This window comes from Falco peregrinus, chromosome 5 (genome assembly GCF_023634155.1).
Source record: "Falco peregrinus isolate bFalPer1 chromosome 5, bFalPer1.pri, whole genome shotgun sequence".
Taxonomy (NCBI): domain Eukaryota; kingdom Metazoa; phylum Chordata; class Aves; order Falconiformes; family Falconidae; genus Falco; species Falco peregrinus.
In genome coordinates, this window is record NC_073725.1 from 53,756,579 (window position 1) to 53,769,190 (window position 12,612).

The 12,612-nt window shown below is 36.0% G+C and overlaps 1 protein-coding gene across 2 annotated transcripts in view; it reads left to right on the top strand.

Moving 5' to 3' along the window:
- The window catches only part of ESYT2 (extended synaptotagmin 2), an 84,546-nt gene that overhangs the window by 21,748 nt on the left and 50,186 nt on the right, over positions 1–12,612 (top strand). For both annotated transcript variants that reach the window (XM_027781718.2, XM_055804931.1), the window contains exons 2-4: positions 7,657–7,698; positions 8,647–8,781; positions 10,620–10,696. In XM_027781718.2, the coding sequence (XP_027637519.2) occupies positions 7,657–7,698; positions 8,647–8,781; positions 10,620–10,696 (254 nt within the window). The remainder of the gene's footprint in view (positions 1–7,656; positions 7,699–8,646; positions 8,782–10,619; positions 10,697–12,612) is intronic.

Genomic DNA, 12,612 nt, shown 5'->3' on the forward strand with positions numbered 1-12,612 from the left:
GTATTGTTAATTTTCCAAATGCTGTTACAGTGAATTCTGCAATGAGATGGAAAACAGAGGGACAACTTTTGAAGTCTCTTTTTATAATATATATATCTTTGTATTATTTAAATGAGAAGCATAAAGACAATTATGGTCATTGGTAAAATGAATTATTAAAGAAGTATTAAATATTTTTAATTTAGTTCTATGTTTTAATTCTGGCACAGCAGAAAGGGTGGATGTGAGATCCTTCTTGTGTAGTTTGAGCTTTAGTTGAGTTCAACAGTGTGTCTATGGATAGTTGTGGCTCTTTTTACAGTGCTGCTACCATTTGCAGCATTTTATGAAGACCTAATTTATGCTAGTTTTGCCTGACTTTACAAAAAACGGCCTATGTGCTGCTAGTCATTTTCCTGTCTTCCAGATATATTGTCTGTGGCCTTTAGGGCATACCAGAATGCTGAAGTATCCTGAGTATGTGAGCTACTGTTTATTCGAAGTTTGAACTGGTCAGTATATTAGACCTTTCTTTAGACCTTTAGGAAGAAGAGAGGAACAGAGGTAACAGAAGGCTGCAATGAAATAAAACTTTGTGTCGTATAAAGAATCTCAGTTTTATTACTTGAGGTATATTAATTTTATTATAGATGCTTTCCTGTGTTCGTATTGAAACCCAGAGGTGTTGAAAAGCCATTTGTTTCAGACTTGCTACAAGTGCCAACTTGTTTTGTGTTTAATTGCTGTGTTGTTGAAAGAATTATTTTTCACCTTGATGCTCACAGTGACTGAAGCACATAGCTTGTGGGGCAGTAGAAAATACATAGAGATCACATTGGAAAACGTGTGCCGAATAGCTGTCTATAATTTGTTGTGGCAGCTCTTAGGACTTGCTGAACTGATAATGGCGGTTCACGTGGGATGACAGTGTTTGTGCTGGTGGAATGTTTTTAGGAACATTTGGTGGGATACCAAGTATGTGTTTCTAATACCACTCTTGTCTCATAGGTGCAAATCTGACTCAAAGGGCATGTAATTACTTTTTTTTTTAAAAGGCTTATTTTGTTTTCCAGTGTGTTGTCCAAGTGGCTTATGTTCCAGTTTATAAATACATACAGTCCTTAACCTTGCTTGGCATTACAGCTGCTTCTTCCACTTAGATATATTTCCACTTTTTCCAATATTTCCGTTTTACTTTCGGGTTATATAGTGATGGGAGAGCTATGGCAATAGCTCTAGGGCCCTTCCCCACCTCCTTTCTCTCTGTATCTTACTCTGTGTGTGTGTGTGTGTATGTGTATGGGTTTAGGGTTGTTTGTTTTGTTTTGTTCTTTGCCCTGGCCTTAATTTTCTAATGTTTGATTTATTTATTTATCTATTTTTATGTGTTTATGGGCATTTATTATCAAAGCCTGTATAGCTTATTTTATATAGCTTTTAATTTTAGGTTAATCATACTGATATACGTGGGTCCTTCTAACTGCCATTTTGTGAAGTACTTTGTGGGCTTTCATAGTGTGTTTGACAAAAGTGATTATCTGTATTCAGCCTTGCTTCTGGATCTTCCAGATGTTTCTGTTGAAAGACATTACATACATAACACGCCCCAATGATTCTCAGTGAAACTGTTTCAAGAGTGCTTGCTTAATCCCCATACTGAAAACATACAGCATTTGTAATACTGAATACAAATTTTGCTGTGCAAATCATTTAAATATATTTAAGACTGCAAACACAACATGCATGCCAAAGTGTGCTAAACAGAAACAGAAACAGAATCAGATTACCAAAGAATAATGGAAATAGCAGTTGTTTGCTAATTTAGTGGCAAGGGCGTGCAGTTAATTGCAGCATTTTTGAGGAACCCTCATTAACAATGTAATGTTCTCTTTCAGGAATACTGAACCCTGCAGTTCTGCAACGGTAGATATGTACTGTGTTTTCCCTTGTAATCCAGAAGATATGGGAGCTACGGTATTTCTGGGGTTGGTAGTTGGGAAGATTGCTAGGATAACCCTGGGGGTAGATTATTGGAGTAACAGAAGACAGCCTGGCTGCTTTGCTTTCCCTTCCATCCCCTTTCCTTCCTGTTAGGAACAGTTGTTCCCCCAGTCTGTGTTTGAGGTTAAGGCTCTTCAGGTTGTGTTGAGTAGCAGAAGAGTGCGCCGATTCCTTTGTGGAAAGGAACAAATACTTGACCTACTGCTGCCCCTTGTTTCTCCAGGGAGAAGGCATTGTTGGCTGGAATACATGGGATCAAGCCATGAGCCCTGCTTGCCTCTGTTTTACTTAATATGTTGTTAGGCCAGCCTGCTTTACTGACTGGAAAATACTGAAGTGAATAGCTTGAATATCACTGTACAACACTCTTTAGTCATGCTAGGATTCCTCCTTAATTCTTCTACTAAATTTCTCTGGCCTTTTTGAGTTACAAGTGCAGTGAGTTTAGAGTGGGTTTTTTTTTTGCCACACCACCTAGCTTTAGGTTTAGTAGTTAAATAACTGCTTATGCATTGTGCTAAATCACAGAAGGTGATTTAAAGCACCCAAGTTGGGCTTCTGTTCTGAATTCCTTCTATGGGATGCTGTCACTCTCCACTGATGAGACTATGGAGACTAATTGCACTACCCTTTTATATTTTTACATTTAAGGTAGGCAAATATGCTTTTGGTAGAGAGGAGAATTTTGTATGTAACTAGCTTTCCAAAGTAAGCAGAAGGGATCAATATCCAATACGAGATATTTGGGAAATAATTGGAAAACTGTTCTCCAAGAATGCTTAATTATATTGTAACTACACCAAGAAACTTAGTTATATTGTGTGACCTTATAATTAATCAAGAAGTTACTGATATAGCGTAAGATTTCTATCTAGAGCAACAAGTAAACAGTGCAAATGGAAGGGACTAGACATAAGCTAAGTAATGCTGACTCAAGTATCTGTTAAACATAACTATTGTAACACATTATTTTTAATGTAGTCTGAAATTGTATTCTTACCTTTAATCCTTGGAGGGGGATAGATGGGGAAAAAAAGCCCATACATAGTGGTGGTGGTGGTGAGGGTGGTTGGTTTTTTTAAGCTAACTGCTTTTATTGCTTCCTTTACTGTAATACACAACTAATGAGAAAGTGATTAGTTTGCAGCGAAAAAAGTTTTCACTTCATGGAATACTCTGGTCAATAGCAGTAGTTGTGTACTTTGAATATAGGTGCGATTTTTGATGTTTCAGTTTATGTAAATGATGATTAGGACCTATGTATTAATCATAATCATTAAACAGAAGTTAAATATAACAAGGGCTGACTGATAAATAGCTTTGAGGGTGGAGAAAGCTACAAAGATAAGTGTTTTAAAGTGAGGGGATCAGTGAATAACAACTGCAATTTATATTTTATAGTAGATTATTAACACCTGTAACTTGTGATGAAAGCAATTCACTGTTATTTCCAGAAGGGTGTTGTAACTTCATTCTTTCTGATTTTCTTGTCAATACTTGCTTTTAGTGACATTTTGTATATATGTAAAACCTCCCTTGTGTGAACAAAAAATTATATTTAAGGCAGCAATTTTATTATTATTACTTACACTTTGAAAATCCTTTGATATCATTTGCTGATTACTGTTTGACTTTTCAAAATTTCCCACCAATCCTTAGTCCCTGGGGTTTGAGTTTGAGGATTATTACATTTTGTCTAGCCTTGTCCTTAGAAAGATGCAGATAATCATCTGGGCAGAGAACTGACTTAATTTAGCCAATATGAAGAGCGTATATAGAGAAGCTGAATAATAAAATCATTCTGGGTAAGAAACATTCTGTAGTTACTACAAAAATAGGAGCTTGTTAGTGGCTTTCTCTTTTTTTCCTTTTTTTTTTTTTTTTCTTTTTCTTTTTTTCTGGGTTTTTTTATTGTCTTCCAGGACAGAACAAGGAACTGCATTCCTTGGGCTCTTTTGGGTATCTTATTGATCATTACAAAACATATGTTCTGAATTGAGGTTTTGACAGCGCAGGATATGAGCACACCAGAAATAGAAAGTAAATGTGAGAGCTGTTTAGGGCTGAGCACAAGCAGTTGTGTGAGAAAGCTAAATTATGTATTTTTAATGTGCATAAATGCATCTTTTGAGTACTTCCAAGTATTTTGCAATGTAATGTTTAATACTAGAGTATTCCTGAAACATGTAATATTATAATGTTTTTGGTGTTGAACATGTTTGTTAGGGTATTTCTTGCAGTAGTTCTCTCTAGTTGTACTTTCCTTTGAATAATAAATAACTACACCAAGCAGTCGAAATGAGACAGTACTTGCCAAACCTGCATGAGCAATTTAATAACAGAAGCAAAGTGGAAAATGCTTTAGTCTTTCACTGTCTTTGCTGAAGTCTTGACTCTTTGTCTTTTTCTGTCATACTTGTCTAATACATTTTGTACAGGAATTAACAGATACTACACATCGGTTAGTCTGATTTCAACTTCTGTTTCTGGCCATAAAATGTTTGTGCAGTTGCCTCAGTGCTCTTATGTCTGTCCTGACTGATTTAGAGTGCCAGCTTCCATCCTTCAGGCTTTCCCCAGTTTTTTTTGTGTAAGACTGTGTTTGATATCAAGAATTCTTAAAGCAAAATATGATTTTGCCATTAATATCACAGTCTCATGCAGCAGGCTAAAAATGTATGGAATTGGTAGATTGATACATGTGTATGTCTTGTTTTCAGCCTGTCTGGTTGTGGAGCATCTGAAGTTTAAATAAAGCTCAACTTTTGATTCAAGATTAACTGGATTAAAAATTTCAGAGTCTTGAAGATGGAAGGTTGTGTTCTGTCTGTTTGAGGTATCAGAATAGATGCTGAATGCAATGGAATTATGTTACAAGTGGACGGGGTGGAAAAGCAAGGATGGAAAAGGGATGAGGAACAGGAATGCAATATGTAATTAATTGTATTATTTTTTTTTGCCTATTAATGTGTGCAGCTGTAGAAGTAAACTAGGCTGATATAACTAAGGAGTTGCTCTAGTACTAACTCAGGTAATGGTAGGTGTGGCACACGGAAGGACAAGTAATTATTAAATCTGTGGGAAAATTAAGAACCATGTCCTGTTAGGCAAGGTCTTAATAAAGACTGTATAGTAGATAAAACTAAAAATCAATAAATTAGTGTATATGAGTAGATATTAGTGTATGGTAACCTCTTGCAAATTGCCCAGCCTATCTCAAGTGATTCTGCATAATTTGGGACGAATGGGTACATAATTTGGGTGCTAAATGGGTACAAGAGACATGCTACCTGTTTTATTTGGGAAACGTATTGAATGTCAGGCATGTGCATAGTGTAGGGAATGTGGCCTGTGCCTTGGGGAGTTTATACCCTGGGTCTGGGAAGTCAGATCATGCAGTGGAGGAAGATGAATTTCATCTCGACTGAGGCTGTATTTAGAATGGGAAGTCTTTCTCAGTCTAGTGTGGCTCTTCAGTTGATGTCAACTGCATACTTATACAAAAGACTAAAAATCAATTGTGAACATAACTGCTACATCTTGCATGACTTGCAGCAGACAGGTTTGCTTTTGGTATTTCCGTGAATTTTCTTTTCCTTTCCTCATCTATGTATTTAATTTGTTGTTTCTTTTCAATGTATTTTGTTGCCATTCATTACAATAGCTGTAGTTCGTATTCTTCCTTGTGTGGAACAGCTCTTGAGTTCCCACCCTGTGAACATCACTGACCACTCTCCTAAGCAAATGACAATATTCATGTTGATCCATCATCATGCTTAAGAGATAATTAATTATTGAAAATTGGCACATGGTCCGCCTGCAGATTCAGAAGTCAAGTATTTTATGAGAAAGATTAAAATATTCCTTATTATAATTAGGGTTAACATAGTGTTCATTCTTTTTGTTTCTTTAACTTTTTACCAGTGGAAGCAACTTGAGAACCCTGCAAGGCAAAAATTGAGTGTAAGCTCTGTTCAGCTATGTAAATTCATAGCATACAGTAATTGCCTGTATTGCAAATGCAAAAAAAAAAAAAAAAAAAGTATTTTTGTTTCTAAGAAAGAAAAAAAACCACTCACCCAACCCTCTAAATACAGACCTCAGACATTCTACCCACCATAATTTTCTAGGAAATTAGTTATAAATAAATATAATATGGTTCAAAAACTGCTCCATCTATTATTAATAATTCTATTGTTTGAACTCACAAAGTAAAATAAATGCCATTGAATGTTTTTGTTACAGTCAAGCAGATCACTGGTCATTTTTGTGCCACTTGTAATGGGTTTGATAGATGTGTGATATATATTTAAAAAGTATTTTAAAAAGGCTTCTAAAAGCCTCTCTTGACAGTGGAAGATGGCAGTGTTTTTAATTCTTTAAGAATCTGTAAAAATGTATAGTTTACTTTAGTTTTGAACCCCGGAATATTGAGGAAGAAATAGACCAGAGAAATAACTAACAATACAGATTTTGCTGTAGGGGCCAATCCTCCAGCATAGCTAAAACATGGATGCTTAAATGAAATTATTAAGGACTTCTCTGAATCTAACTTGAGCATATTCAAGGATATATTAGTGCTGATTGTTAATGCATAACTTTAATAAAAAATAAATAAAGAAATCATTAGTGGAGTTTGCTTTCAAATCCAACCTGTTGAAAGTAAAGTTTTAAAGTACATATTTAACTGACTTTTCACATTTAGGATATGTGTAGAATAAAAATAACCAGTGGGCACTGTTGTTAAAACCAGTGGTACAATCTGTTATGCTATGAAGAGATTAAGACTTCGCAATTCAGTTGAGACATTGCTTCATGAAAGTCAGTATATGTAGGTCACAGTTTTTTAGTGTGTTCCAAAGCTCTTTGTGTTTCAGAAGTGTGATCTGCATCTTGTTGTAGAAGCTGTTAGTTTCTAAAGAAATGTTTAACTCTGCTTCTGCTGCAGTGCTTCAGGTTTTTATCTTTTTGTGTGTGTAAGATGTAAAGCTACTAACTGTGTTCTCCTTCTGTGTCTGGAAAACTGCATCTGTTCTTCCAGCATTTGATTGGTGTTTTCCTGCTGTGATAGGTACTTCCCATACCATGTATATACCATTAAACTTCTGTCTCATTGATTTCTGCAGTTGCCTGAGAAAAGGAATCGCTAAAAATGTTAAGGACTTTTGTCAGAAGTTAAATCCGTATTCCTGAGTTCAGCTTCACTGATTAAATATTTCTAGCCATGATTTGTTGATATTGCAGAAGTTCTGACGTGAATGAAAGGAAGTAAAAGTACAGTCAGGACTCTGGCAGTCACGTGTATCGTGTTAAAAGCCCCAGAAACACAAGAGTTAAATTCATTTGACATTAGCTGTGTCAGCTATGCTTTTTTTTTTTTTTTTTTAATGGTGTTAAAGCAATACTTTATTTCAGGTGCCACTATTAAATCTATTAAATGTATGCTTGGATTTACGTATTTATGTAATTTAGAAATGATTTCATATTTTACCTGCTTGAATTCTAATATTCTTGTCAAGAATGTTAACTGCTTAGTATGTTGTTCACTGTATGCATTGCTTGTAGGGCAATCCTTAAGCTTTCCTGTTTCAGTAATGACTGGACATGATTAAGTAAAAAGCATTTTGTATTTCTATTAATTTTTTTGTTTGGGTTTTTTGTTTGGTTTTTTTTTAGGTTCACTTTCCAGACACAGAGAGGGCAGAATGGCTGAACAAGGTAAGAGTAGTGATTAACATTGCTCTTAAATGTGAAGGGAGGGGAGGGTGATCTGAGGTGAAAAAAAGAAAAAATGGTGAGGCAGGAATCTGAGATCAGAGGAGTTTCAACTTTCTTTGCACTTTATACACTTGAACTTCTGGTCGTTGATCCATTTAGTCATAAGAAAGATTAAATCTGTTTTCATGGTCTTGAAATTGTGAGTTTTGAAGAATGACTTGAAGTGACATTAAAATAAGGACAGCTGTAATTGTGTGGAAGTCATAGCAGCTCTAAACACAGTCTTTTATGTTCTGCTTGTCTGGGATACTTTCCGGTTACTGTAGGTTCCTGACCTACAATCTAAAAATAAATAAATTTTGCAGTTTTGATTTGTATGTGTGATAATCTAAGGTATAGATCTAAGTAGCCTGGGATTTTTTAAAATATCTTGTATTCAAAGAGCATAGAAGAACATGAGTTAATTAGAGAATAGTGAGAAAAAAAAATAGAATATAGAATTTTCAGATATGACAGTAAAATACTGTATTTTTTACTTTTATAAACTTTATGTATGTATTTAAGAAATGCCTTTGAGCCATTTTTTCTTACCTCTCTTTACATGCAAATAAACTTAACCCTCTTCACCCTTGTCCCCAACATTCAGCATCAGTGCTGAATGCATGGGCATTTGTGGGATAAAAGAAAATTCTTCATACTGTTTTTGTCCTCCTCCAGTGCTTCAAATCTATGCAAATGTGCAAAACACACAAATTGAGAATTCCAGAAAGCTTTCCTGTATGTAAAAAGGGGAGCCGGTCCTTCTTATGTCTGTAATGAAATGTATAGAAAACTTGTATGTTTAAAATTTTGTACAAAAAAATCTTACGTATGCCTTAAAGAATGGGTTTTAGTTGTGTGCAAAGTTGTGTTCCAAGTAGATTGATTATTTATTTATTTTTTCCTTAGACTGTAAAACAGATGTGGCCTTTTATTTGCCAATTTATTGAGAAACTCTTCCGGGAGACCATAGAACCAGCAGTAAGAGGAGCAAACAACCACCTCAGTACCTTCAGTTTTACAAAGATTGATATTGGTCATCAGGTCAGTGTCTGGTGAGGGTTTTCTAAGAGCCTCTGTCTTACTTGCCATTCTCATGTAGCCTGTTTAAATCTACACAAAAACATTTCTCCGCAACACTTGATGGTAAGCCTTATTCTGGTTTCTGTTGTAACATTAAAATAAAAATGTGTGGCTTTTTTAGCAGAGTGTGCATTATTATTTTTTTTTAATGTTTTTCCTGGGGTCTCTGCTTTGGAAATTTGCCTGAGAACTGAGAAGTCTCAAAGTATTGTAACTCTAGTCATGTGGAGAGCTCATAGCAATATGATTTTAATACCGAGTATGTAATGCTGTACATTAAGTGAGCAGGGACCATTATACCTTTCTTGCCAGATGATGCAAGTGCAATTACCTTTCTTGTAACAGATGAACTTTTAATCGCCTTATGTACGGAGTCCAATGACAAAGCTGCTGGCTCAGCTTTCCAAAGGACTGCACATAACACAGTATCAAGGAGCAGATAGGTGTCTATCTTCTATTAGGTCCCCTGAAAGAAGGGGTCATAAAGTATAACTCTTTCATAGCTGCAGAAGAGCCTGTTTGACCAGTCCGAGCTAAGCATGTTACCTCTGCTTGCAATAAGTTTGGCACTGATTACTGTTACCAGTATCAGCCAGAACTTGTCTGTTGAGATACGGCTTAACTGTTTTTTTGTAAAGTTGTCTTTTGTGTTCCTCTTGCTTGTCATAAATGAGATTTAAAGTAAGGATTTAAAAATCAGTGCCCCCCACCCCCTTCCCCATATGTTAGAAAAACTGAAATTAAGTTTCGGGTGAGATGAAGGTGAATGATTTTTCTCTTTGTGACTCTTATTTCATGTATATAAGAGTTCATTACACTTTACAGAACCTTTTGTGTGATTGTTTTTTTGGTTTTGTTTTGTTTTAAAGTTGTAAGTCCTTTTACACAGGGGTCTGCCCTGCCCTAATACACCTAATACACAGGCTGTAGAACTGCATTCCTTTTAAGCCATACTAATTTTAAGTAGGGTTTAAATTAGCTTCCACAGCTCTTTATGCTTCTGCGGGTGAACTGTGTTATCTCAGACATGAGAAATAGCTATTCTTACTTTGTATTGCAGCCTTGATTGAGTTGCATCCTGTGAGGTGCACAGCCACACACACAATGGGAATCTGACAGCAATGAGGTTTCCATTTTACTTAAATTACTACAAGATATAAACAGAAGTATGGCAATTTTTCCAGAAAATAAAACCTCAAAATGTCACAGGAGGTGATGCTAAGTAAGGTCATCCTTCTCCCATCTGGTGTTTGATGAGTGTTTGATTGATATCTGTTGTTTCTGTGTGAGAGGGAGAGGAAAGGAGAGAGAGAGAGAGGGAAAGTACAAGTACAACAGTTTAGATAAAGGGCACAGTGGTTGAAACAACTTTTTGGGGGGATTATGAGTACTTTTCCATCCATTCTGACTAAATTCCACTTAATTTTTGTGAATTAAATTTAGCTTGTTGTTTTAGTTGTCTGGGGCTGTTAGGCATATACTAGTACAGAGAAATGAGATGTTTACATTCATACAGATGGGGGAGAGAGAAAGCTTGATACTAAATTTTTGTAAATCTTGAAATCTAGTGGCCTAAACACAGGGTAATTGTCAGAAGCATGGTTGAGTGAATCCTAGCAAGGTGATTTTTAACTTTGAGCTAAATTGGTAGCCTTGCTTCACACCTTTTAATAATGCTTATAGTAAATTCTTAACTTCAGGCATGAATGTGTGTATTTTCACCTTTATTTCAAAGTTAAGAGTTTAATATGATATAGTTCAGTAGAAAGATGCAACTTTTACTTGCTGCTTTGTTTCAGCCTCTGCGGATAAATGGTGTGAAAGTGTACACCGAAAATGTGGACAAAAGGCAGATCATTTTGGATCTTCAAATCAGGTAAGTTTATTTCTATATTATGATGATGTCCATGCCTTATAATATATGCTTTGCTTGATTCAGCATTATGTTGTCCTGAAAGGAGAATAATTGCTTCATTAATGCAAATGTAGTTAGTTCCAATTGTGTATGAATGGAGGAAGGAACTGCATGCTGTAAATAGCATTTATCTGAGGGAAATAGCATATTGACTCAGTATGACTGCATCATTAATGTTGGTTAATAAAAAAGTACTTTCTAAAGCCTAAAGCACTATTTTTTTCTCATGTATTAAAACTTTTCCTTGCAGTTTAGTCTAAAATTTAAGGTACAGTAAGATGCTTGGGATTTTTTTATTTTTCTCCGTTACTTAAATATTTTTTTGTTTATAAACACAGTGTTAGAAAAAGAGAATGATAGCTACCAAAGGACTTGTGCTCATATGTAACCAAATTAAATTTGTTTTTTATAATGCAAGAGCGACTGCAGTCTGCTGCTTCAGTTTTCTTTGCCCCTTTCATTATGACCCTGTTGGTATAGGTTTATGAATAGATCTACCCAACATTTGCCAAAGTCTGCACAGTCTGCAGTTACAGAGTTTTGAAAGTACAGTCAGTGAACCCAGCAAAGGTTTTGTATTTGGCCTTAATTGATATGTGTTCAAGTGACTACTTTCACTTGTTTGTAGGTTGTGGAAAGGCCAGATTTGTCAGTCACTGATGATCCAGCAAACCGCAGCCTTCTGTGTTTCTTGCTGCTACCCTGCTGGTTACTGCCAGGGAAATCAGGCCTCTCAACTTCTCTTTTTCAGAGTTACTTCCAAAGTTTGAACTTGGTTATTCTTAATTTTGAATTATTTATGTAAATCTCAGCTATGTTGAAGACTGCTTTTTTTTTGTCAGAGCTGGGTGCCAGAGTGAGAAGATGCTGCTGCTGCATTCTTTCCTGGGTTTCAGGGGGGCTACACCTGTGAGCAGGGACCAATCTTTATTAAATCAAATCACTTTATTTCTATAGGAAAAAGACAGCTATCCAAACCAGGGATTGGTGTTGCTGGACAGAATACAGCAGCATTGTGTCTTGAAAGTGTGTTTCACTGGGGTGGATGCTGTTAGCCCTAATGGAGAAATTTCCTTCTGTTTTCTCCTTGTTGCTGCTTTGGAGAGCAGCTGTGAGAACAGCCTCACCTTTTCAGACTTAAGCCCTCAGGAAAACAGACTTGTCTGACCGCTATGGACACAGTAAAAGACTTGGTTTTGAGAAGCTGGTTTTTTCAGGCGTTTGAGAGGCCAAGTCTCACAGGACCACTTCTTCTCTTTAAAGCAGGATTACTCCCACAGGAGGAGAGGGTAAATCTAGTGTTTCTTTTTTTTTTTTTTTGTTTTGTTTTTGTTTTTACTCCTGCTCATTTTCATGAACTGGGTTGGGACAGATAAACGTAAAAAGGACGGAAGATTTGCACAAAAATTTCAGGATTAATGTCCTGTTACTTAGACTGGAAGTAAATCTTGGCCCATATGTCTCAATGCATTACATTGCAACCTACTTGAGAAGTGGTAACAGCTAGAGTAGAGTCCAGTCTAAAAGACTGAAATAAATTCCTTGAAGTGGTTTAAATAAAGATGATAGTGCTGAGTCAGTTAGGTGCCCATTTACCCCAACAGTCTGCCCCTGCTGTCAGTGGCATAAGCTTGCAGGAGGAGCATGGAAACAAGAGTGCTAGAGAGTGACTGTCATAGCTTCTAGCAATTAAGGCTTAAACAAAACCACCATCAAAAGAAGTCCCATTTCATATTTAAGACTTGTCCTTGACACCTTCTCATTGGGTAAGGGCTCTTTTTCAAAGGCTTTTATTTCTACAAGTTTTAAATAGATGGCACTCCAGTATCATGTGTGACTCTGTGATTATTTTTTTTGTTGTTGTTTTGTTGTTTATG